General features: G+C 43.9%; 1 protein-coding gene across 1 annotated transcript in view; it reads left to right on the top strand.

Annotated features, from left to right (window-relative positions):
* Positions 1-12,543, top strand: part of NSG2 (neuronal vesicle trafficking associated 2) — a 46,690-nt gene extending 34,147 nt beyond the window's left edge. The window contains exons 4-5 of the mRNA XM_048861223.2: positions 8,914-9,024; positions 10,618-12,543. Of these exons, the coding sequence (XP_048717180.1) occupies positions 8,914-9,024; positions 10,618-10,809 (303 nt within the window). The 3' untranslated portion in view covers positions 10,810-12,543. The remainder of the gene's footprint in view (positions 1-8,913; positions 9,025-10,617) is intronic.
* The last annotated feature ends 15,135 nt before the right edge of the window (positions 12,544-27,678 follow it).

Raw genomic sequence — 27,678 nt, 5'->3', positions numbered from 1 at the left:
TAATACTAGGAACTATTCTGTAAGGGATTGCAAGAGGTGTGTGGCCTCCAAGCCCCACTGTTCCCAAATTATTCCCACCACGGCTGCCAGTACCAGGAAAAACTTGCAGAATTTTCCTTCCCACTTATCCACCTCCCAGCGACTCTTCCATGGAGGAATGTTGATCTTTCCTCAGGAACTGAATTCTGGTCTGCTGCATAGCAACATGAAGCTCTATGCACTATGCTGGTGTTAACTCATTTATCTGTGATGCTTCAATGGATGATTAATTCTATAGGTGGCAACTTCTGTTAATGGCCATTGCTCCTTCCTAATCCGACTAATTTCTGGGCTTTCGTAAACACAAGATTCTGAACATTTGGAAAGGTGTAGGGAGTAGGATATCTGTTTGCAAGGTTTAGAAAAAAGCTTTCTTGGTAGGTCTATCAAATGGCAGAACAGGTGTTACTAAAGGCCATACCTTCCTCACACGAGTGGAGATGAGTGAATAGGTTTTTCTGCACATTTTTGTTCAAATTTAACAGTGAATTTGCTTCAACCACATTTAAGCCATGTGATCATGTTTTACTAAAGGAGCATGGGATTTGCCACACAGACCAAACCAGTGTCCATTTAAACCAGAATCCTCTTTTGGTGTCCAGTGCCAGATGCTTCCGAGGAAGGTGGAAGAAGCGCCATAATGGACTATTATATAACAACCTAAATATGGTTAATTACTGGTTTATGCCCTAAAACATGTTATTTTACCAATTATATTTTCTTGATCCTAGTTTATGCCATTGTAGATATTATCCATATCAATGTCTAATCCTTTTGAAATCTTATTAAGTGTACACCAGTGATACCTTGTGGTGTGAGTTCTATAAGTATTTACATGTTGGGTAAAAAGAATTTCCTTTAGTTCTTTAAAAAATGTATCCTTTTCATTTCACTGGACAACCCCTTATATTTTATTATGACAAAGGTTAAATATGAATGCTTAATTTCTCTGTACCATTAGTTATTTTGTATCTCTACTCATGCTGATTGAAAAAAATACTCGCAGAAAGTGCATTTGAAACTCAGATTAATGTGTAGTAAATGAAAGCAAAACTTAAATGTGGAAGCAGGAGCACTGACACTAGATACCTGACTATAAGAGTTGCATGCAGTCGTGTTGTAGCTGTGTTGGTTCCAGGATATTAGAGAGACAAGGTGGAAGAGGTAATATCTGTTACTGGACCAACTTCTGTTGGTGAGAGAGACAAGCTTTCGAGCTTACATAGAGCTCTTCAGGTCATAAGAGGCGCTATGTGTAAGCTCGAAAGCTTGTCTCTCTCACCAACAGAAGTTGGTCCAGTAACAGATATTACCTCCCTCACTTTGTCTCAATGAGAGTTACAGTCATCCATTTGGGAACACCATCAGTGTTACATGACTTATGTGAAAAATCTGTAACTCCAATACAGCTTGGATGTGAAATGGTAGTAGTGAACAGTCTGTGTCCAATCCGTAGAGTAAAAACAACATTCAACAAATATTTGTTGGATCAATTCAAACAGCTCATGCATTTGAGGGAAATCCATATGGTGAGAAAACTAAATTCTTCATTGTGAATAGCTACCCAGCTCTACATGCTAGTAATCTTACCAACTTTCATGAAGTTACTCACTGGAGTAAGGCAAGCAGGATTTGGCCCATACTTGGTATTTCCAGTGAGCGCAAATTTCCTAAGTCTCTAAGACCCTGATCATGCAATGAACTCCATGCAGGTGAACAGCTGTGCTCAGCTGGAGCCCCATTGCCTTCAGTGGGGTTCTGCACCAGCCCAGGGGCCAATCCTCAAGAGACAATTGCAGAATCAGGGCCTATATAAGATGCCAGTATGACTCTCAAACTCCCTCCCCCTTTCAAAAGCAAAGGATAAGTAGCCTGATTTTCAGAGATGCTGAGCACACTCAACTCCCATTGACCTCAGCTGTGGCTGCAGGAGCTTAGCGCCTCTGAAAATCAGGCCAAAAGATGGAAGCATCCACTGAGGAAAAGGCAAGGAATAAACATGTAAGAAATCTTGAAATGTAACTGGTTATTAACAGAATGCCCTGCTGTTTAAATCCAGTAGTATTCTGGGTTTTGCTTTTAAATAAGGTTTTTCTCTGTGACTAAAGAGGGACAAAGGGAATTTTTGATGAAAAATCATAGGCAGCCAGCCGTGGAGACCAGACACAGTACAAAGGATGCTCAGACTCATGGTATGAGAGCCAGGTTACCAGAAACACCACCACAATTAGATATCATCAGTACAGTAAACCCAATGAAAATCTAAAATGGCTTGTTTGTCTTTGGAGGGTTGGGATACTTTAGCTTTTACACAGGATCTTGGGGAAATGAAGCATTTATTTTGTATTTGGGAAGGGAGGAGGGAGAAAGTGAATGTAGACATTGATCCAAAGCTTATTGAAGTTGCTGGGAATCCTTTCATTGATTTCAGTAGCTTTGTATCAGGCCCTTAGTTTTCAGGGGAATTCTGTGTGTTTGTGTGTGTCTGTGTGCGTGCACACGTGTGCATGTGTTTTCTCCTACTTCTATTCCAGTAGAGTGATCTCCTGCCAAGGACCCCTTTTCCAACAGATTTTTGGCGATACACATGTGGGGTGTGTGACATGCCCTGGGGTACAACCTGGTCCGTGGAATTACTGTCCCCTCTTAATTCTCTGACTCCGGGTACCTCTCACATTGCTCTACTAGTGACAAGGAGCCTCTTCAGGCTTTGTTCTCACACAGCCATTAGCATGTGAAGGCATACCCAAAGTTACACGAATACTCTCCCAAGCCACTCATGAACTGAATACAGGGAGACCCCCGGAAATTCCCCCAGCCTTGCATCCCAAAAATGTACATCTTACACTGCTCAAGACCTTCTTGATCAATGCAAGCTCATTAATTAGTTCGCCACTCCGTCAAAGGGTAGCGGACATGTGCCAGCCTCTGTAATCTGAGCAGACCCCGCAAGCACTTTAGACAAACTCACTGGTTGAGATTAAATATCAAAATGAGTTTATTAACTAGCGAAAGATATAGATTTAAATGATTGTAAGTGGGATGCATAAAGGTTAGAGTTGGTTACATAAGAAATAAAAAGTAAACACACATTCTAAATCCTAAACTTTATCAGGCTAAACAAGATTTGAATCAAACAGTTTTTCTCACCCTACTGGACACTGCAGACAGTTTTCAGTTCACAGTTCGTACTAATTAGAAAGCCTTCTAGTTAGGATCATCACTCCCGCCCCACCCCCTGCAATTCGAGACTTTTCTTTGTCTTCTAAATGATCTTGCTTCCAGGTGTCGAGGAGTGGGAGGAGAGAGAGGCCCCATGGTGATGTCACTGTCCCTCATTTATACTTTTCTCCAGGTGCTGGAAAAATCCATGCTGTGTCATGGGATTAGGCAGCCCCCATGGTGTACGTGACTTGCTGACCATCCTTCATTATGAATAGCAAATTTTTGTTTGCATCTTTGTACTACATGAGGTTTGGCATGTAAGGCCTTTGTGTTTACAGTTTTTTTTGTCCTTTCTGAGGGGCTAGTCTGTGGTTGTTTCCCAGCCTCACAGCGTTTAAATAACAAACATGTAGCAAAATCTCATAACTTCATCTGCACTGATGATACATTTCAACAGGACAGTAATGGTCACTGGATTATGACTTTCCCAATGAGACCTCACAGGGCGTACTTTGCACAAGATTTATCATAATTTTGTAAAAGCGGTGACCATAATAGTGTAGCTTGTTACACCGCTGGTCAAAACCTTCTCCCATTAGCCCAATCCTGCTGCCATACATGACAGATTCATGCCTGCGGTGCTTGTAGGTTTTTCAGCTCAGTACATTTTATTTCCCCTAAGTGCATGTTTATATTGCTTTGCGACTGCTGAGGTTCATGGTATTCATTTTTTTTTAAAATGTGGAGGTTTATTAGTTATTGCAGCAATGTGATTCTTTGGTATTTGAATGTTAATGAAACTGTATTTTCTGGAATAACTAGGGAGCTGGATCTTAGCTCAGGCTTGGCAAAATATCTGTGGGGGGATTTTTCTTCTCTTTTTCCTCTAGGTTTTAACACCTTATGTGACATTCATCCCAGATCAATTTTACATTATGTGTCATCATGTGTAATATTGTGTCATGCTGTAATTTTGCAAGTGCATGAAACTGCAGCAGAGAGGAAAGTGGGCTCATTTACACAAGGGAGGGAGAGAAAGGCTAGTACAACTGCCTGGTTCTAGGAGGTTATGAATTGGGTGTTAGCATTTTGCTACTACAGTAGAACATGTCTAAGGAGAGTCTATTGTCATGAGCGGCTCAGTTGGCACAGAGGAGAGGGACTGGTAATGTCAGATTATTAATGATTGCTCATATAGCATGTACATTAACATGGGATTTTGCAGCGTAAGGGACATTCCTATGGCCCCAAAGAGCTCAGATACTGAGATTGGTCTTTCACCCTTAAGAAAAACAAGTAACTTCACCACCATAGCTGGCTCAGTGGGAAAAGATTAGAGAGGGACTTTGCCTCTGCCATCCTCATGGCCAGTTTCCAGTGTTAGTCTCTAGACTTGGGAGATGATGATCGCACAGTTTTGGGATTATCCCCCCATTCCCATTCTCTTCTCAAGTGGCAAATTAGCCCAAATACTAGGACTGGGCTCGAGAGAGCCTGGTTGGTCTGCCGTGTAAAAGAAGGGTATTGTGCTGTAGACGTGGGAGGCAGAGACTGAATGAGCTTTGATGTAGTGAAAGTCCAGTGAATGATATTATATCCCTGATGGGGGAAGGTTGTGGGACTTGAAAAATAGGTCAGAGGATGAGTAACCTCTTGCTATGTAGAAACAGCAGGTTGTATTTTGACAAGTATGGTTTATTCGGTGTATTGATGCACATTTTCAGTGTAACTTTGTGTCCTTCTTTGCTCTTACACGTAACCTGATTCCCCATCAGTCCCCTCCAATCAACCTAGAGTAACAGGCCTGGCAAGAGTCCTGTGCTATACACTGTAAATAGGGCAGAGCAACAGCACCATATAGTTCAACACTTCATTCTCAGGACTTCTAACCAGCATCAAGGGCTGCCCTCCGAACACTCATATTAGCATAGCAACGTATAAGTCTTGCCTTAGTGCTATCTCACCAACGTCCAAGGGAGCTCAGTCACCATCATTATCAAACTACCCACCCTCAATACACTGGCAATTGTGATCGTCAGAAGTGTACGATCTAATAATTTTCTGTATGAAATGAGATGGGGCTGGTGGTAGTGTCTTTTCTGAGGAGCTGTTTTTCTGCCGTGGCTTGCCAGAGCTGGGATTTGGTGATTTTTCAGGACATGCTGTAAGAGTGATGTTTTCCCAAGCCTCTTGCTGGAGTGGTGAGGTTAGTGGAACGTGGTGAAATGGAGAGCTTTAGTGGATGAGTGTTTTTCTCAGGATACACATCTCCTGAGTATTTATTTGGATGTGTTTTTATTTCAAAGTAGTACTTTTACATTGGACCTGCAGAATCTGACAGGCAATTGAAAAAGCCAGTTAAACAGATTAGACCGTAAACTCCGGGCAGAGACCATGCCTGCCTCTGTGTTTGCACAGCACCTAACACAATGGGGCCCTGATCCTGATTGGCTATTATGATGTCAACCTTTTCTGTGCTATGTCTTCCTTTTCCACCCACTTTCTTCTACCTGGGATGTAGCCCAGACCCCCTCCTGTTTAGCAATATGAAAAGGGCAGGGTCGCTGTTTCCTCCAGACTGAGAACCTCTGGGCTACCAGAATATAAATATCAAATAAGAACCCATTGAAATTCTCCAATTCATCATAGAGTAAAAAAGAGCCAACATCTTCATAGCTATGGGTAGTATTTTTCATGTGAATGTGCTGCGTTTCTACCAACCATCCCCAGTGCAGTACTGAATTTCCTACGAGTGATATTTGATTAGGGCTGGCAATAAGTATCTGAATCTCGCCCCTGCCGACACCTTGTGCTTACCTGACCCTCTTTTCAGCACATCGGACCTCAAGGGGAAGGTTAGTTTGAAAGGTTCATTCTGGAGGGGGCTATGGCTTAACTAGATTATGATACCAGAGAAGGTTGCAGAATTCACTGCAATCCTTGTGTTTGAGTCACCAAACAGTCACTCTAGCCTCCATCTCACCCGGCCTCATTATCTCTCTACATTTCATTCTAAAACTCTCTAACAAAGGGCTAATTAATCACTGCAGATGAGAGTATTCTTTCCCTCCCCTCTCTCCCCTTTGATTTGGAATGGACCTTCTGGAGTTAGATTCAGCGGGAGACATGTGACATTAGCTGTACTCTTTCCATTTAACATTCTTACAACATCTACTGACAATGTAGCTTTGTATGTCTTGTCATTGTAGGTGGCATTGCCAGGTTTACTGTAGCAGCATTTAGTATTAGTAATGGTCCAGATGCTGTGTGCTTGAGAATATACCTCACCATGTGGCACATCTTTCTGGAGTATTTACTAGGCCATAAGATCTGTTCCTGATTTGCAAGCAATTCCAACAGCCTGTCTGAGCCCAGGTATGGATTCCTATCATATTGACCCTTAGAGCTACAAGAGAATTAAAGCAAAATAAGTGTGATCCAATAGTCAGCTATTGTTTTTAATTGAACCAGATGGTGCTACAATAGATTCTGAATTGCACAAGTCTGTGCTTTATTGCATAGTCTAGCTACCTTTCCTGACTATTCTGTCTACTTTGCCATGGCAAATAGTTCTGTATTTTCTCTTTCCTTAACATCACTAGGGCTGCTGTGACTAGGTTAAGGGAGCAGCTTCTAGGAATAGATACTATGGCTGTGCATAATTAATGGGGGCCCTAAAATCCAAATTATAATAAGGTATAAAACTTCATCATTGAAATAGATAGATCTGAATATGTCTCTGGGTCTCCCTTTGCCATAGTAGTAAGCAGGAGGGCAGAACAAAGTGAATTACTGCCGTAACCCTTTGTTTCAGCAATTTCGTTACCATAGGGTCCCACACTTGTGTCACAAAATCTGTTCCTCCAGCAGGAGCCTTACAATCCCTCACCAGTGCAGGCAGCCACCCTGCAACCTTGGAAAAGCATTAGGCTCTAATCCAGAAGCTGCTCCTGCCCTTTCCAGCCAGCCATGCAGGAGCGGGGAGAGGCCATAAATGCTCTGCCTCCCAGGGGTTTTAACCGTTAACTTCATTGCACTCCTCACCCCTGTCATCCCACAGAGCAAGAATGTGAACTCTCTGCTCCATAGTAGTGCAGGGGGCTACATATGAGCCCCAGGGCTGATTCTTTTGTAATGCCAATCCAGTCACTATGAGGCAACAGCCTTGACAGAACTGGGTAGTCATAATATCAGCACCACCAAGGCAGATTGCAGTGCTGCAGCCTTGTTTTGCTTTCTGCTGCCCACCCGCTGATAACCCGCTACGATAAGCAAACCTTTGGGGGATTAGTGCTATTGCTGAGCTGGATGTTCACAGTGAAACCTGAAACCACGAGACGTTTCATTAGGGGTTTCATTACAAACTTGAAACTCACATCAGATTCGTCAGAAGATCAGGGATTGGGCATTTCAGGGCCCAATCCAGGTCTCAGAGATTTACCTGATTTAAGACAGCAGGATCAGGTCCTCTGAATGAATGAAGCTGGTAACTCCATTTCAAGAGAACCTGAGTAGTTTGGAGAAAATGGAACTGCACCAGTCAAGCAGGATGGCTCAGGTGGGGTAGCACACTCAGGCATGGGGGAACAGAACACTGAGTTGGGTCCAAAGAGGAGCATTGTGTGTGCTATCCTCAGTGACCTAGCCAGGAGCCAGCAGCCACAAAAGGGGAAGAGAAGCACTGGCCTGATCATCACCACCAGACCCTCAATCTGCCTGAGCACACTCCCTGTGATCATCAGTGTACCTGACATGTAAGCTGGTCCTTTGTCTGGCTCTTAAAGCAAAGGGCTGGGTCACCGTTCTGCAGCTATGTATGGTAGGGGAAGACACCTCTTTCCCTCTCACATGGAAATCTAGCCCAAATTTAACCATGTAACATCAGGCTGAATGTAACTTAGAAGGCATAGAAGTAAAGTGTGTCACAGAGACTTTATTCTTGTTACCCACTCACCTGCCCTTGGTAAATGGAAAAAATAGGATCTTACCAGGGCCAGGAGGCAACCTTGGCTACAGCTGTCAGGCTTCAGAGTAACAGCCGTGTTAGTCTGTCTTTGCAAAAAGAAAAGGAATACTTGTGGCACCTTAGAGACTAACCAATTTATTTGAGCATGAGCTTTCGTGAGCTACAGCTCACTTCATCGGATGCATACCGTGGAAACTGCAGTGGACATTATATACACACAGAGACAGCTGGTTAGACTGATCACAGAATATCAGGGTTGAAAGGGACCTCAGGAGGTCATCTAGTCCAACCCCCTGCTCAAAGCAGGGCCAATCCCCAATTTTTGCCCCAGATCCCTAAATGGCCCCCTCAAGGATTGAACTCACAACCCATATTCCCCCAGTTTGTGACCTCTGATTGACACCAGCGGGCCTGTATGCAGATACTTTCTATTGAACGCCAAGATCAGAGTGTGAGAACACAAAGCCTTTTAGAGCACTAAATCTCCTAGCAAATATCTAGAAATGTGTAAGGGATTAAACGTAGAAAATGCAACATCAAAGGTCTTGGGTCGGGGGGAAAGCATGACAAAATTCCGGGATATTGGATGTAGCACTCATTCAATTACTACACTTAGTTAAGTACAGCACAGGGGAGTGAAGATTGCAGTCCATTAGAACGGTTGTTAATATATGTCATTTAATTGTGAGATTGTTCATATGCCATTTTAACATATGTAGAGTAATATTATCCTTCTTTTGTAGGTCACTATTCTCATAAGTCTGGCTCTTGCGTTCCTTGCCTGCATAGTCTTTCTTGTGGTATACAAAGCCTTTACTTATGATCACAGTTGCCCAGATGGATTTGTTTATAAGGTAAGAGATTCCAGTCAGATAGATTCTATTGTCTTTGACAATTCAATTGACTTCATGGTCAGAGTCTAAGAGAGCATTTACAAGAATGTGTTGAAAAGTAGTCAGTGTTTTGGAAAATGTGAACTTCCATCTGCTTCCATCAGACGCTGTTTTATATTGTAATGGTCAGGATTAGATCTCTGTGAATGCCACAAACAAATGTCCCTAAATAATCCCTCATATTCTGGAATGAATGCAATGCAGCTGAATTTTGGGTTTGCTTCCCACAGACATTCAAGTGATTAAGCTTTTCTGGCATAAATGTTCCCGCAAGGCAAATTTCAATGGTGCATGCACAAGCGTCCACTGATACTGATTTTGAAATTTGCATGTGCAAGTATTTGAGAGGCATGCTTTTGCACCTCATCCAGTTGGGCAACAGAAAGAAAACCATGTGACTTGTTTGACCAGTCACAGCTAACCAACAGAGTTTGAATATCAGATAGTCATTGAGAACTGTTTGCTCAGTCCACAGAGTTAAAAAAGTTTGCAAAACAAGTCACTGTCTAATTATTTACAGCAAATAAATTCATAGAGGTCCTAATTCCTTGGACAAGGGATATTCTATGAACAGGAAAAGGGGCTCAGTTAGTTGATATATTATTTGTTGTAAATTATTCTCTTAGGGTACATAAAATCAGAGAGGAGATGAGTCATGACTTTTGAATTCACAATCAGATCTGAATGTGAATTTCCTCACAGTTCATGCACACTGGATTTAGTGTTCTGCTCTGGTCTTGCCCCTCTTTAATCATGCTAGAATTGGCTGGGGGGACTGGATGGCTCAGGGGCATGCTAATTATAAATGGGGCCCTTCATCTCCTGGTCACCACTATCAATCTGAGCAGGTTGGACCAAAGGTTGTTACCATTTGTTGGCTCTTCTGTGGCCTATACGAAGCAAATTGGTTTTCTCAGTACAGTTGTTCGTGGACAAGCATCCACATTACAGCAGTAGAGATTAGTTGGCAGCCTCAGCACAGAGGAGAAGCACAGAAAGGGGACTGAACTGGCCACCCATCTCTAGGACTGGTCTTCCTGCAGGTCAGAGATAAGGCACAATAGCAGGGTAGCACATAAGAAACTTACATTGCTTCTGCCTGGCCTGTATCTGTTCTACGGATTAATAGAGAACGTAGGTCTGCAGGGCTGTCAATCCAACACTTTGTGAGCTAACCAACATCCTCTTCCAGTACCGCTGCCAGATGCCTGATCTTAGTGCGTTCCAGTGCCGTGCCAGAGCAGCAGGATCCCCATTCTGTAATTTTGGTTCTGTTTCACAGAATGAAACCAGTCTTAATCAGGGCTGCCAATTCCAGCAGGTTCTGACATCCGTTGACCCTGTCTCAGTGCCCCGTGCTATCCAGTGTTTCTGGACATTCCCCAAGCTATTTGTCAATGGAGGAGCACATATGTTTCCATTGGCGCACGCAGCCCAATTGCTATGAACCGGTGAGATGAGTCGGTCATCCACGTGAGAACAAACTGGGAGTTTAAAATAAATGTTAAGTAATGTGACTGTTACTTACTTGTCCTGCTTTTTCCCTCTCTCCAGCATAAGAGATGTATCCCAGCCTCCCTGGATGCCTATTACTCAGCACAGGATTCCAACTCCCGGGGCAGATTCTATACTGTCATAAGCCACTACAGCATGGCTAAGCAAACCAGCTCACGGTCTGTATCGCCCTGGCTTTCTTCAGGATCGGTAAACCATGAAGCCAAGGCTGCCAAGACAGAAGGCCATTAAAGCTACTCAGTGGTGACGGGAGGGGTTGGGAGTGGGGAAACAATACCGTGTCTATGAAGTGTCGCTCTGCCTCAGAGAGGGCGCTGTGCTAACAGCACGACAAGAAGAAATGAAACTCAAGTGCAGGAGTCATCTTAATTGATATTTCTTTTTGTGCATTGTTCTCGTTGATTTGTAACCGGGCCAAGCTCTTGTACAAAGGCATGTTTGATGTTGACTGTAACTTACAATGTAAAAATATTTTTAAAATCATTGCTTAAATATTTGTTAGAAAAATAAATGAAAAAACAAAAAAAGCAAATTCAGAAAACAACCAGAGAGGATGGAATCAAGCAAAGAGAATCTCCCAGAAGCTGAACCTTTGGTAGAAAGTTGTGACCCTAGAGCAGTATGTAATGGAAGACATGCAGGGGTAGGGGGAAGTCTTTTACAAATCACGTCACTGGGAAGTTAAACTTGCCAAAGCAGGGTCCTTCTACTGGCAAATTGAGCTGTACAAAATATGATATCGGCATTAGTTTGTGGCTAGAGAAGTACACACACATGTGTGTGCAGTCTGAGGCCTGAATTAAAAACAGAAAGGTCTAGGGATTTGGAATACACGGTCATGATGTTGGAGATCTTCAGTGGGTTTGTCAGGATTAAGTGTTTTGGACATAGAGCAGGAGAAGGAAGCTGTTGTGTTTAAATCTCTTCAGCACAGGACCATGGGTCAGGCTGTATTCCCAGTTCTGCCACAGATTACCCTGTGTGATCTTGGGCAAGTCACCTGGGGCCTGATCCTTTGACATGCTGAGCACTTGTTTGGAGGGCGAAGAAACAAATAACTTCATTGTAAATCTAGGATGCTTAGCACCTCCCAGCAGAGGGTTAGCACCTTAAAGCATCAAGCCCCCTCTGTGCCTCATTTTCCCCTTGTCCTTATTTCTTGGACACTACTTATGTGGGGATTGTGAGGGTTTGTCTGTTGGTATGTAAAATATTTGGAGAGTTAATGATAGAAAGTACTATCAAAGTTCAAAGTGTTAGTTGACTTATAAACCCGTGAACGTAAAAGCAAACCCCAAGTCAAGTCCAGTCCTGTACAGTGTTCAAACACAGCCCAGTATCTAGCATGTAAATTGATCTGAGCAAGCATGTCTGTTTTGTAAGACTTGAGCAAAAGGAATTCTCTTTTTCAGAGCTGCCACCCAAAGCATAGCAGTGTGACAGAATACTTGGGATCGCATTCAGTTCAAAAGAGTAAGCACCAGGAGTAGGACAAGACACACGTTTGTGTTTAGAGTTTAAGCTTTGCATTTCACCAAGCCTGCTGATCAGATTTGTGGGTATTGTGGGCTAGAAACTGGGAGCCAAACCCGCTGGGCAGAGTTTTGTCCTTCATTATGCACACACAGCTCCTAGGGGTTTGAATGGGACTAACCTGGTGTAAATGGGGGCAGGACTGAGCTGACAGGAGTCATGATAAGCAATTGTATAGTATAGCTAAAACTGTAGTGCCAAACCCCATAGTCTGACCCCCCCGCCCCTCCATATTTCACCTGTAAATTCATTTCTCACTTGAAATGTACAAACCCACCACAGAAAAATCAAAACTCCAACAAACAATTGAACAATTTATAATTTTGTGGTGTGTGTTTTGTCAGTAGGTATCAGAGACTGAAGTATTTTTTGGTGTAATTCTTGAACTTTTCTGACAGGAAAAATAAAGTTAGATGTGTCTGAGAGTCTCAACTGCCCAGAAGGGTTTCTTTTGTCTGTGTCCTGCTGTCATGGTGTGAAGAGGGAGCAGTGGGAATGTTTGTGTGCATGGAACTGCTGGGTGTGGTTGTAGCAGAAATGTCTACTCTGCATTGGTGGAAATGGACATGTCTGGAGGCTTCAGAGGTCATTTGCATTTATTGCTGCTATGGGGGAACCTCACACAGTTTTATTTATTTGTTTGCTTGTTTTTCAGTTGAAAAAAACCCTTCAAAACAAGAGGAGCTTGAATCCTGCTGTCTTTAGAGTGGGTGCAGGTACTGGATCATCTGATTCTCAGTTACATAAGGCCCCCTTTTCACTGCTCTGGCAAAATAAAAGAACAGAAATATCACCTAGGACTGCTGCAGCCTGCGCATGGAGCTGGCATACGGGTTCAATGCCATCCCTGATCCTAGTGTAGGGGGCAAGTCAGGGAGTAAAGGCCGGAGGTGGGGAATAGAAAGGGGGAAGCAAGGAGGGCGTGTGGCCAGAGTGCTATGGCTATTCTCTGCTGAGCCCTGGGAAGCACAGTGTACCTCAGAGCAGCCCTGTGGCTACTCTAATTTACACCAGGGCTGGGTATGCTGCGAACTGCCTCAAGTTCAGGAAAGGACAGCACAAAAGCATAAACAACCTCCATCCCACTCACCCTGGTCCCTCTAATTTCTGCCCCAAACTCGGAAAGGAGGGAACTGAGGATAGGGTACAATTTCCACAGGTTTGAAAGATATTACTGGTTTGACTGGTAATACCCCCATTTTAAGTATGGAGAACATTTCTCAGATTGGTAGAATCTTTCAAGGTAAATTTGTCAGTAGTGTACTTTGGCTACCCTTCCATGGACAACAGTGAGAGTGTTATCTATGTATGTACTGCTGTATTGGGCTCAATAATAATTAGGAATGTTACAAGAGAATGGTACATGAAACCATACATATACACATTACAAAAACTAGAGATTGACTGTACCAAGACCCTGAATCTGGCCACCCCTGAACTTTGGATCTATAGCCAAACTTTGTGGCTTGGTTTCTAGCAAAAACATTTCCTTAAATTCATCCAGGAGCAGCTCTTTGAAATGGAATGACACTGTCTTTAAAGTTGCTGGTTTCTGCAGGCTCATGAAATGCTTTATAATGTTCCAATAAAATCTCTGGATGACTTCCCTTTTTGAAAAGCTCAGGGTTGTGGAATTGAGCCACTGTAGAAGAGGAATCAGTGGTATCATAGTCACCACAGAGAACCTGTGAAAAGCATTATAAAGGATATAGTGCTCTCTTCCAAACTGAGTCACATTGTAATTTGACTGGTATTTCTATTGCATCTCTCATGTTAATTCCTTAGTCCTGTGTTTACTTTGATCAAAATCCCAGGAATCAAAAGATTTGTATTCTTGGGTGGAAGGTATAATTGGATAACTGAGTCAGTGGCGATAAAAAGTTTTTATTTAATAAAGGAAGAACCAAAATTCTATATGGAACAGAACAAAAAAGGGCTCAAGGGAGACACAGGGGACAGTAAAAGATAATGACAGCTAAAAGTTTAATCATTCTGCACATTGCTATTGCCATGGTCTATGTTCAAGCTGCAATATAAATTCCAAGTTCAGCCACTTATTTTAGTCACCGGAATGGGAAGAGACTTGATTGCTATTGTAGGATCTATCCTCTCTTGTTTTAAACAACATTTTAAAAAGCTGCCACTCCTTTACTTTCAGGGGCTGGTTAGAGCAGCTTGCTCAGCCGTGGTCAATGGGCTCTCCCGGTCTCAGCATCACACTGCTCGCTGCCCTTCATAAAGGCCAAAGTTCCAAGCGTACACCCAGTGTCTCTGTAGAAGGGTGCTTTGTTCTGGGGAACACCTCCTTTGAAAGGACTAGGCCTACTTTCTTTCATTATGGTAACCGCCGCTGTTGTATTTACGCACACAGTTATTTACCTGGGGCATATTATCAGCCTCTCTGATGCTGTCAGAGTAACTCTGCAATTACTTTTATCAATAAACCTGCACTAATTGCCTCCTGGCTAAGTCAGCTGCTCAATATACTCCACTTCCTGCTGCTTCTTCTATTTGACTATTACTTTTCTTTGTGTTGGTTTCTACACAAAGCCCTCATCCTCATTTCTGGGCCCTCTCTGCTCCATGTCCCCAGGCACCTTGCTGGCTACTATTGGGGGGAGGGTCAAATCCTCAAACAAAAAGCTTCCTCTGTGTGGGTCTTCAGCCAAGTCTACCAGCTGTTTGCTGACCCCAGCGATCACAGGCTCAATCAGCAGGCAGTAGGCTCAGGTTTAGCATAAGCCCAATTTCCTGTGAAGTGTCTAGTTTTTGGCTAATAGGACTCCTGCTCTCTCCCGGAGAAACAAGAAAGTGGCTGTTTCAGCAGTACTGGGGAAAGCTGTTGGTTACTGTTTTCCAGAGGGAACTTAGAGACAAGTACCTCATTTGATGGCAAAAGGTGTTTGCAGTATCTTGCTTGGAGACCAGAAAAGGTGGAGGAAAATCAAATGTACCTTTAAAAATGAAAATTTTCCAGACCTTTCTTATTCTCATTTGTTTTGTTTTGCACGTCTACCCTTGAAAGCTTTTTCTAGTTTGTAATAGTATCCCAAATGCTAAGTTTAAGGGACCTACACTGAAATTTCCATAGTCACACTTTATATGATTAGAGTTTTTAAAACACCCGAAGTATTATAGTCAAACTGGATTAGACTGCTTATATACTCGATTTTTGTTCTTGCAAAATGGAAAGTCAAAATGACAAGGGAAAAATCCTCTATCTCTCCTTTGGCTTCAGTAATTTTTAAGCACCTTGCACTGTCAGTGATGCTGAATTGTATTCCTTTCAGCTGTATTTCATAACTATGTAATAAAGTCAGAGTTCCTTAGTATTCACTTCACCTGCTGCTGTGGGCAAGTGTCCTTCAAAAAGGCCTTTTATTCCCCCTGCCCCTTGGGCCTTCTGATAGGGAATGTGCAGACAGGTTAAGGTAAAATTATCTTTCTGCTAAAGAAATTGGATGTTACTTTACTCAGGACTCTCACTGATGAGAAATCTGTATGACACTATTTGGGATAATAATCCTTTGCAGGTTCAAGTACAGGAAGGAAGTGAACTCAGTTAATAGCATTATGTCCTACTCACACTCACTGGACAGAGTCTTCAACAGGATGGACAGGATTAGTGTTGAAGAGGCTTTTGTCCTGCAGTAGACTGAGTATTAATAGCAAAATCAAAGGAGATAGAAAAGGCATAACCTATTACAGTAGGTCATGGAGCAGGTCCTCAAGGAATCAGTTCTGAAGCACTTAGAGGAGAGGAAAGTGATCAGGAACAGTCAGCATGGATTCACCAAGGGCAAGTCATGCCTGACCAATCTAATTGCCTTCTATGATGAGATAACTGGCTCTGTGGATGAGGGGAAAGCAGTGGACATGTTGTTCCTTGACTTTAGCAAAGCTTTTGACATGGTCTCCCACACTATTCTTGCCAGCAAGTTAAAGAAGTATGGGCTGGATGAAAGGACTATAAGATGGATAGAAAGCTGGCTAGATTGTCGGGCTCAACAGGTAGTGATCAATGGCTCCATGTCTAGTTGGTAGCCGGTATCAAGCGGAGTGCCCCAAGGGTCAGTCCTGGGGCCGGTTTTGTTCAATATCTTCATTAATGATCTGGAGGATGGTGTGGATTGCAACCTCAGCAAGCTTGCAGATGACACTAAACTGGGAGGAGAGGTAGATATGCTGGAGGGTACGGATGGGATACAGAGGGACCTAGACAAATTGGAGGATTGGGCCAAAAGAAATCTGATGAGGTTCAACAAGGACAAGTGCAGAGTCCTGCACTTAGGATGGAAGAATCCCTGCACCGCTACAGACTAGGGACCGAATGGCTAGGCAGCAGTTCTGCAGAAAAGGACCTAGGGGTTACAGTGGACAAGAAGCTGGATATGAGTTAATGGTGTGCCGTTGTTGCCAAGAAGGCCAATGGCATTTTGGGATGTATAAGTAGGGGCATTGCCAGCAGATCAAGGGACGTGATCGTTCCCCTCTATTCGACATTGGTGAGGCCTCATCTGGAGTACTGTGTCCAGTTTTGGGCCCCACAGTACAAGAAGGATGTGGAAAAATTGGAAAACATCCAGCGGAGGGCAACAAAAATGATTAGGGGACTGGAACGCATGACTTATGAGGAGAGGCTGAGGGAAGTGGGATTGTTTAGTCTGCGGAAGAGAAGAATGAGGGGGGATTTGATAGCTGCTTTCAACTACCTGAAAGGGGGTTCCAAAGAGGATAGATCTAGACTGTTCTCAGTGGTAGCAGATGACAGAACGAGGAGGAATGGTCTCAAGTTGCAGTGGGGGAGGTTTGGTTGGATATTAGGAAAATCTTTTTCACTAGGAGCGTGGTGAAACACTGGAATGAGTTACCTAGGGAGGTGGTGGAATCTCCTTCCTTAGAAGTTTTTAAGGCCAGGCTTGACAAAGCCCTGACTGGGATGATTTAGTTGGGGATTGGTCCTGCTTTGAGCAGGGGGTTGGACTAGATGACCTCCTGAGGTCCCTTGCAACCCTGATATTCTATGATTCAGTCTATCTTTGCCCTGCCAGTTCCTGTTGTTCCACTCCAGAGATGACTGCATTTCAGTGGTAAGTAAAGGGATCCCTTTATGTTGTAATGAAGTGGCTAGGGTGGACCTACACAACTGCCTTCTTCTGATGCAATGAGAACTGCCCAGCTGTGTGAAGGGTGTGTCACAGGATCTAGTCAGTTAACAGAAATTATTCATTAGTGCAAGTGGCTGAGGCCTGTGGATCTGGAGCATGAGAATCCCTGTGCACTGACATTGTGAAAATGCAAGTGGCCATGGTGCGTGTGCTAATGAAAACCCTGAAGATTTAGGTGGCCATTCTTAGACTACTTACAGCATTTTGCTCACCTTATTTTCAATGACTCAAGTGATGAGGCTTCTATTGGGAAATCTATGAACGATGATGAGATTATTACACCTTTCTTGCATGTAGATCATGTAAGGACTGGTCTCCAAGCACAATCTGCCTTGCCCTGGGTGTGAAAAGTCATTGAAAAATAAATTTGATTAGAATCTGAAGCTACCTTCCCAAACGTACAGGGTTCAAAGCGTAGAGTTCACGCTTTCATTTGACATGTGCCTCATTGTGGCACACACTATCCCTGGTACCAAAGCTTGCCTTATCTGAATGGGTGGAGGTAGTGGCTCAGCAAGACAATAAGCTTTTTGGTGCAGGGAGCCCTGTTGTTCTGTGTTTGTACAGCATATAGAACAGTGTGGGTCCTGGTTTGTGACTAGGGCTCCGAGATGTTAACACAATATAACTACATTATAATAGTGAGGATTAACATTGCCTGCCAATGCATGCACTGTGCTGTGGCAATCAGTCTTATCAGCTTGTGCTGCCGTCCTGCCAGACCCCATCAGACACTGGTAAGTACTTCCGTGCAAGACCTCCAAGGAACACCTTGATCCTGAAAGAACTGATGGTTGTTATTCAGTCAGCAGCAATCTTCCCCCAGAGTGAGTTTTCAGCTACTGCTCCAGGATGCTTTATGGGTGTTGTGATGTCTTTTGAGTGACTTATGTAATCAAGATCATAAAGATCTCAAGGCACTTTTCTCAGAAGTATGGGTTTTATCCTGGCTAACTACCAACTCAGGGAATTACATCCTCCTCTCAGTTTCAAATGGAAATGATGTTATACTTCATGTCCTGCCTAAACTATTGCACAATCTTGCCGTGCAGTGGAAAGCGGTTGCTGAGTTTCACCCCAGCGATGGCTGCATTTCAACAGTAGGAAAAGTGAGTTCTGTGTATAGTTTGTATGCCACGTTATTAAGGCACTTTGGGGTCCTTTGGGATGAAAGGCAATTACATAAACATAAGACCATTATCAGTAAATGCAAAGGGTCAAAAATGCCCTATGGAAATGTATTAGAAACAGTTTCTCTTTTGGAAATATAAATATAGCATTCGGCAGGGTTAATGGACCAGCTTGTCATATGAACAAGATCCCTAATCCATTGGGAAGAAAAGGCTATTTTTACAGTCGGGCTTACAAGTACTTGACCTAATTAGTTCCCCATTCAAGGTTACCACTCCCAGGGTTTGAATTAGGTCACGTCACATCAGGGCAGTGACCCAACACTTTATTTGTATCTGCCATCTTGTTCTCCAGAACCTGAGCGTTCATTTAAAAGGAAAAGTAAGTCTCTAGCTGGCATGATTTCCAAGGAAACTTGGAAAAGTAAAGCAAGTGTAACCAATGCAGAGATATCTGTCGGCATCTGCAAAGCACCAGAAACAATAGCGCTGACATGGGAACTGCTCTGGCAGTTGGGGTCATCTCAATGGGGTCAACTCAGATGCCTCATGATGATATTTTAAATAGCAACTTTATTAACTGTTTCATTGTTGGTCAAAGGATGTTAGAAATGAGAGGAAGTGTCACAGATCTGCATAATCTACTATGAATTGCATCTCGTTTTGGAACTAGAAGTGTATTTTTTTTTCTCAGTCTGACTCATGGAGCCCAAGGGGAGGCACAGAGTGTGAAGAGCATCTGAGCCTCACCAAGGGGGAGCTAATCTCACAAAGCCAAGTGGCATGCCGAAGACTTTCAACTAGCACCACCACCTTAGAGCATCTGGGGTCAGGTTGGCTCCGGTTGTGGATGTGGGGCTAAATGGCTTCTGTAGTAGCTGCTGCTCTTGCCTCTGCTGAAGGTTGTCTGCAGATTCAGGCAGACATTGCTGCATCCGTGACACTTAGGTCTAGTTTTAAGCTTTTCTTGTCAACCATGATGGCTGGAAACTTTTGTTGTTGTTATTGTTTTAAATGAAAGCTGAAGTTATGTCAGCACATGACTCTGGAAGCCGGGGCTCTGTTCTGACTATGCTTTAATCCAGCCCTGTCTAAGGGGATATGTGGACCATGCTGAGAGAGAACCACACCTGAGTAGCCCAACAGAATATGCCTGATCACATGTTCACCATCCACCCGCTCTGCTGTGAGTGGCATTTCGTTTTGCCATCTCAAGTGGGTGGAACTTGGCTTGTGGGTGGAGCATGAGAGTACCATCCATTCCTTCTCCCACATTTAAATCCCTGGCCACTGCAGTCAGTGTTGGTTAGCTGTGTTTTACCTCAGGTTGGTAGTGACTTGGAAAGTATTTTGTTTTTTGTCGACAAAAATCTTCATGCAAATCCTTTAGAAGACATTTTGCTGTCAGTGTAAATTCGGTTTCATAATCCGTGGAGAGTTAAGATATACCAATACATGAAAACCATGATAGCATTGGTTTATACTACTTATGCTTGTCATATGCCATTGTTTAAGCGTATGGCAATAGTAGGCCACATCCTTAGCTGGGGTAATTGTCATAGCTCAGTGGAGCTACATTAGCTTATGCCAGCTGAAGCTCTGGCCCAGTGATGATGCTTTGTACCCATACAATGCCTGTCATCCTAGGTTCTTATAACTGTGAATAGATATTATTCCCATTTACAGATGGGTAAACTGAGGCTCAGCACAGGCCAGATTTTGATCCCTTTGCTCTCACAATACAAATAATAAGGGATATTATCAGTAGTAGCTCCTAAGAGTGCCAGTGATGGACCAAGCCCACATCGGGCTCGGTGTGGTACAAACACAGAACAAAAAGATGGTCCCTGGTCCAAAAGATTTATAGTCTCAATAACTAATGCCACAAGTAGCCCGTTTGAAGTGAGTCAATGTACTTGTAAAGCAACATGCTACTCACTGTGATCAAGAGTATCACAATCTGGTGCACAGCAAGCAGTAGAACTAGGAATAACACTCAGGTCTCCCAGATCCCAGTACTGTTATATCTACATCAAAGATCATTCTTCATGATCATAATGTTTCAACTGACAGTGAGTTGATAAAGTAGCACAGTAGAAATCATATAACAGAGCTCAACCAATAAACGAGTAAGCTAGATTGTGAAGTATATAATTCATTCTTATTCTTCAAAAACTGCAAATCTAATTTAAACACCACCCCACACACCCCTAGATTAACAAAGAGCTTGTTTAAAAATGTGTGGTCTAACCTTTAAAAAGAGACGCCACTTTCTTCTCTTCAGACTAAATAAAGAAAGGGGGAAAATATCTATATTCTGTTTTTTATGCTGCACCATTGTTTTGTGGATTTTTCCCCCCTGCCAAATTCAGTCTCTGTGGCCCAGTGGCGATGGTCTATAATATTAAGAGGGATATATATTTTTTATTCTTCTGTTTCCATTAACATTTTGGATTATTTGTGTTCCAAGGAGAAGGTTGTTGACTTTCATTTGGAGCAATATTAATAATTTGACAGACCGACAGAGCAGGGGAAGAGGGCAAAGTGGGGAGGGAGAGAGAAATAAAGCATTCAGGTCTTTGTAACAGCTGATATTAGTACGTATCAGGGGCTGCTTCTGTAAGAAATGTATTGAGTCCCATGAAAAATGCAGAAGGATTGGGAGCCCTGAGTATTCCATCAGTTAGTCAGACACAAATAAATTAAGGGTGGCCTACTTTCCTTGGATCAAGTGTGAAAGGGCATTTGGCCAGTCTGTTACTGATCCATTTGTCACACCCACGCGCACGCGTGCGTGTACAAGTGCAAAATTGGAAGGAGACATCTGAAGAGAACACCCACCCCCATTATTATATTAAAGGATATTGGGCCATCTGCAGAGTGCTATAACCAAGTCTCTGAAATGGATTTCCTGTTACTAGGGAGTCTTACAGCTATTTTGATGGTATTGATTTTAAAGCAGCAGGCATTATAATGTTTCATTCCCTGGGGCCCCATATCTGGTATTACCATATGTAACAATAATACCTAGAGGCCCCAGCTGAGATCATGGTGGGCCCCACTATGCTAGGGCTATACAAACACATTGTAAGAGAGGTCCTGCCCCAAAGAGCTGACAGTTGAAATAGACAAGACAGCTGTATGAGGGGAAACAGAGGCACAAGAAGGGGACGTGATTACCCAAGGTCACACACCAGGGCAGTGGCAGAGTCAGGAATAGAAGCCAGCTTTCCGCAGTTGTTTTTTACAGCCCTATCCACTAGAAAACACTGCCTCTCTAAAGTATGACTGTTTTAACAAGAAATAGGTATCTATGATCTATTTAACTGGCCGATTACCTTGGTACCCGAACACTTATTCCTGTATGTTTTGTCATGGAATGGCTGCAGAGAATATGTGCCTGAATCTTTAGTGGCACTTAGTGTGGTTTACATGGGGTTAGGAATCCATGGGCCTGTTTCTCTTCTCACACCATTTCTACAATGGAGTAACACCAGTGATCTCAGTAGTTACTATGCTGGTATGAGTAACATCAGCATCGGGCCCATGAGTTATAAGGCTTCCTTTGCCAACTGATTTGCTGTGGGGCTTTGGGCAAATGAAAGAGCCTCTCTGTGTTTCCATCCTCCCAGCTGTAAAACAGGTCTCACAACACCCCTCTGCCTTACGGGGACGGGGGAAGGGGTAGAGAAGATTCATTTATTTGCAGACTTAAAGAGCTTTGAAGATGAAAAGTACTCAGTATTGTTTTTATTATTATTCTCTTCCACAGGCGGGAATACCCCCAGCTGAGCCATGGTGCTGAACGTGCAGATGCCCTGTCAATTCATGTTTTGAACCATCATGGGAGGCTGGACTTTGTGCTGGCAAATCTGTTTCAAAGTGCAGCTCCCCCTGGTGCTAATGATGCATGACGATGCTGGAGTTGTCCCTTTGTTGATGTACAAGTTCTTTGCCATGCACATAGGAACCGGCCAGAAGGAGGCAGAATGGCAGGAGTAGAAAGGGCTTAATTATCTCCCAGTTTGCTGTAAGAGGATGTGGGGGGGGGGGGGAATTCTATGCTGTGCCTCTAAGCCCAGAACTCACAAAATCAGAAGGGAGGCTATGGCCATTTTAAGTCACCTTTGTGCCCTTCCGATCCAGGATTATTCAAGGGGCTGCAGAGCCTCCTCAGGTAGTTTAGACAGCCTTGGAGGCTGCCTGTAATTTCTAAAGCATTTTGTGCTACAGCCCAGCCCTGATGTGCCCTCCCAGGGCTTGGGAAGGAGGTCCTTGGACAACAGCCATACGGCTGTCCCTGGAGTGCATGCGCAGGGGAATCCTCCCCCATCTGGAACCACAGCTTTTTAGGGCCCCTTGGCACCTCTCCAGCCTTTTTACCCAGTGTAAAAGGGCCAGAGCCGGGGTGAGAATCTCACCCCTGGCATTTGGGTGCTCAGAATGTTTTCCATTAATAACACGGATTATTCAGAAAACGCTGAATCCTGGAAAGCAGCCCCAATAGCCAGGTAGGATGTCAAGGTTCTCCATGGGACTGGAAGGAAGACTCCTGCTCCTCGACCTTCTCCCTGTCTGGCCAGAGCAGCTCCGTGCACCTGCAGTGTCTCCTGTGGAAGACATAGGACTTGGTTGAAATGAATAATAAGGGGTTTCCTTCACTGAGGCTGCTGGACACAGACAGATCCTGTGGTTCTCTAGTCCCCAGACTGACAGCCTGGGCTGCTTAATGTTCCTATACAGGGTCTTCCTAAATCCTGGATTGAACCAGACAGTCATGGAAGGGATCGGTGCCTGCAACCCCCTGCTCTGCTCAAGGTAGTGGCTGGTGGAGTAATGTAGAATGCTAGGGTGATTGACTGAGCATCCTCTCCAAATCCATCCCCTTACCTTTTTGCATATGGGGAAACCGTACCTGTTTCTCTCAGTCTGGGGACCTCCTTACCTGGGGCCAGTGGGCAGAATTTATCGCAGTAAGTTATTTGCTTTAGTCCTTTGCATGGTTGGGGATCCAATATTCTGCCTTCTCCTCCTTAAAACATCTTGGACTTGACTGCGATGTCACTGCACAGTAAGTCAGAAGTAAGCTCCGTTGAAGTCAATGGAGCATAAACACAATGTAACTAAGATCAGAATCAGGCCTTTATGATAACTGAACTGATGTATCAGTTCGGAAGGTAGATGACATTCTGAAACACTTTACTTTGCTACTTATTCCCACTCTCCCCACCCAATATTCCACCTGATTAGAATACACAGAGCTTAATTACCTGTAACAATTTCTTTGTTTATTAAAGTAAATAAATAAAAGGGGCTAGAGGAGATGGAGTAGCCTGCTAATTGATTTTGAGTTGCTGGGAATTGTTTTTGGCAAGCCACTGTCTGACCATGCATTTCAACCAGCAAGACTGTACAGCACCATGTACTTCGGGGTCGCAGCCAGTCCTCAACACCAGGACATCACTCAGCAGTGCAGTAATTAACAGCAAGATGTATCCCCCCCACTCTCGACAATAATGAGGGAGAATCTAAATACAGCTATGTGGGCTTTTTTTTTTCTTTTTCTTCTGACAAATAAAAATTCTGTCGTGAGACTTAAAACCAAACGGGGCTAAGGAGAGAGGCCTGGTGTGGTGGCTTGCCCCAGGACTGCATCCAGGAACTTCTGAGTTCTAATTCTGGTTATGATACTCAATCCCCATGTTACTGTTAACTTCTCTGCCTCAGTTTCCTTATGTGAAGTATCAAGATAACTAGTCTCATCTACCTCACAGGATTTGTAAGGAGGGTTAATAAATATATAAAGCATTATGAAGATCAATAAAACACCAGAAAATGTAGTGTAGTGAGCCTGGTAGCACATCACTAGATGCCATCTTATGGTGGAATGAAATAATTGGGACATAGGTCATTTTAGGAGGGGCAGGGACCAGATTATTGCCTGGCCAGCAGTGTGCACAATGTGACACACATTTGTATAGGAAAGTCCTATAGAATATAAGAAAAAAAAAACCCTTTTCTACAGGTGTTTTGGACCATCCTATAAAAGGTAACCAAAAATTGTATCTCCTCATATAGAGTTCTCTAGGGTAGCTCAAAAATGTATAGACAGAAGAGATTTTTTTTTATTTATTTGAGTAGGTTTGTATTGTAACTTTCATAAAAGCTAATTGTTTTGTTCCCTGTTCAGTTCTATAGGGCGTTTTCATAGGGGGAAGTGACAGAGGGTAGGGTATGTAAGCAGCAGGATGGTGGCAGCAACCTGTGAGCTATACAGCTATACTTGGCAAGACACTGGGGCTGAGGTGAAGGGGCTTCTGTTTTGTGACCAAAGAAGGAGCACAGGCCGCATAGCAGAGGATGTAGGCCCACAAGGCAGATGGGAGGCTGACAGACAACAGGGAAACCTATGACTCCAGAGGCAGATCCAAATTCATGCCTAAGGCCCCCACCCTTCCCCAGAGAGAGGGGTGGACTTGAAGTGGCACCCTTAAGGACAATGGCAGCTTTGTACTTTCCTATTGGACATCCCATCTACGGGCTTAATGAGGAATTATTCTGTATGTTCAATAACTACTCACTCAACCTTTTTTCCTCTGGTAGTATTACCCTTTGTTTCCTAGCCCTAGTAAAGATTGCCCCTTTACTAGTAGCTGTTTATTGGGATCTCACCAAGGGCTGGAGCCCAATGTTTGGAGGATCTGCTAAACCTGCCTTCTGCCTTGTGGTACATATATCATGGTAACAGTCCTCTGAAAAGAAACAATATACCATGAACTCACAGTGAAGCGAGGGGTTGTCTGTGTGTGTGTCTGTGTGAGAGAGAGCAAGAGGTTCTGAGGATCACCTCCACATGATCTGGCTGAGCTAACAGAATGGTCTCCTCCCCTCCACGCCATGCTCTAATTTCTAAGGTTCTATGACAAGGACAATATGTAACCCACACACCTCCTGGGTGTGGTGTTCTGTCCCACCCAGTGGCACCGAGACCACTTAGAGAGAGATTAATGAGTCTGTTCAACAGCATTAGCTAAAGGCCACACGGCTTTTAGCTCATGAAGTAGAGGCTCATGCACTAAGTTGCAGAGGCGCCAGGTTCGATCCCACCCACCAGTGACTGGGGTCTGTGGGCATTACAAATAGGAAGTGCTAAGACTCTGGAGTCCTATGTTGCCTAAGTCAGTAATCCACAGTTCTCCCCGCCCCCCAAAACCCCCCTGGGCCATTAGGGAAACCTGTGTAAACAACCCTGCCAGCCCTCTGGAAGACTTTGGGTAATATGATTGACTACCCCTACCCAAGTGTATTTAAATCTGCCTGCCTTCTTCTGCATACAATAAAACGACTGCAAAGATAGCTCCTTGAGACAAAGAGGGTGAATTTGGGTAGTTGGTGAAGAAGGAGGGGAGAGAGAGAGAGAGAGGAAGCAATTGAAAAACAAGCAGAATCTGTCTACTGAGTATTCCAGTTCAAGAAAACAAATCATCTCTTTACTGTGCCTACTTAGAAACAATTACACACAAACCTTTGCTGCTACAAAGCCGGAAATGCTGCTGTTATCGCTAAACCCTGGGTGGTTAACGCTGTATTGAGTCTGGAAGTGTGTGTGGTAGTCCCAAGTCAGGAATAAATACACTGAATGTTATAGTTCTACAATGCAAACGAATAACCTGATACACTGGGTGCAGGCCTATCTGGCTGCTATTTGTATTTTACGGTGCTATTTTTGTTCCACTTTCAGTGCCTTGAGGTGCCAACTTTCAGATTTGAGAACTTAAATCAGGGTGCCCAAGTCCACGTTTGGGTTCCTAAATGACACTTCTGTAGGGCTAGATCTGCCCCTGTATTAAGGCAGCTGTGCACTGCTTCACCAGCACTAAGATGCCCCAGAGCTAGCTCCCCAGCCTCTGGAAGCTCTCCCCAGCCCAGAATCATTGCAGTGGCTCCTATGTGAGTGCAGGGGGTGTGGCTGGTGTTCCCCCACTCGCCATTATGGCTGTGTCCCTGTTACCCTTGGGGATACTGACAAAAGCATAAGTCAGAGCAGCCTGACAGAGGTTCTTTGGCTACATGAGTCCTGTGGCTTGAATCCCTAGAGAGTAAGGAGCTCCTAGTGACACCTGTTGGTGCACAGGGAGAAGAGCAGCACAGAGCTGCTTGAGAACTTAGATGGACAGGGGCCCGTAGGGAAGGGAGCTGTCTGTTGCCATCTGTTATTGGGCAAGTGGAAATGGCTGAACGGGCCAGGCCTCATTTGCATATCTGTGATGTGTCAGTTTGGGGAATTCTGGTGAAAATTCAGTTACGTTTTAAGTTTGGGAGCAGTAAAACATTATCATCCCTGCTGGGTAATGAAAGGATAAAAGAACTTCACCCTGACACGCCCCGGGTGAAAGGTCACTCTGAGCAAAACTGCAGTTTGGCGCAGATGGGTAGAGAAGCCTGGGCAAAGCTAGAAAGAGGTAAAAAGTGGTGATTGTTGGTTGCAGGAAGAGTTTCTCTATAGCCAAGAATGTTGCTAAGAGGCAGATATGCTATTAATTTCTCTTTGACTCAGGGGAGCATGGCAGTAGATGGAGTGAAGTGATATACGACAAAGAGAGAGAGTTTCAAGCTGAGTAAGGGTGCTGAGGTGGTTTGGGCTGAAGCAGCAGCAGCTTCAGGGACTTTGAGGGATTCTGGTGAAGGCCTCCCTTACCAACAGGACCAGCAATGAAATCACTTGAGCTGGGTCAGGTGATAAGAGCTCCTGGAGCAAGCTAAGCAGCACTTCCCTTAGGGGCTAAGGATGGACCTGCCTGAAGTTTGGACTCCGTCAACTCTGGACAACAAACTGTGAGTGGGGAGTAGGGGTGGAAGAAGTGGCTAATGTGAGAATGCATTGCTTCAGTAGCCCCTCACAGAGAGGGGTGGAAGTGAAGATTATTGACAAGACACCCTGAGGGGTCGGAGGGAGTCTTCTCTAATAGATATAGTTGGTTTATTAATTGCTGGCTTTTCCAAGTTTATTCTGTGCCTTCTCCCTTCCTCCCCACCCCCAGACATTATTTGTTTTGGACTCAGTGCTTGTGAGGGGGAAGTACTACCTATCCAGTGTGTGTAGGAGAGGTTTCTGGATGGGGCACAAGCTGGTGGTGTTTTCAGAAGGAACCCCTAGATAATTGAACCTGGCACTTTTTGCTGCTGACAACAGGTGGCAGAGGGGTTATACATTCATTATCTTTCACAAATGGGTTTGCTGTTTGAGCTCCCTAACCTAGTATGAATTC

The sequence above is a fragment of the Caretta caretta genome, chromosome 8 (assembly GCF_965140235.1).
Source record: "Caretta caretta isolate rCarCar2 chromosome 8, rCarCar1.hap1, whole genome shotgun sequence".
Classification (NCBI taxonomy): domain Eukaryota; kingdom Metazoa; phylum Chordata; order Testudines; family Cheloniidae; genus Caretta; species Caretta caretta.
The sequence above is the reverse complement of the archived record's forward strand: the minus strand, read 5'-3'. Positions and strand labels throughout refer to the sequence as shown.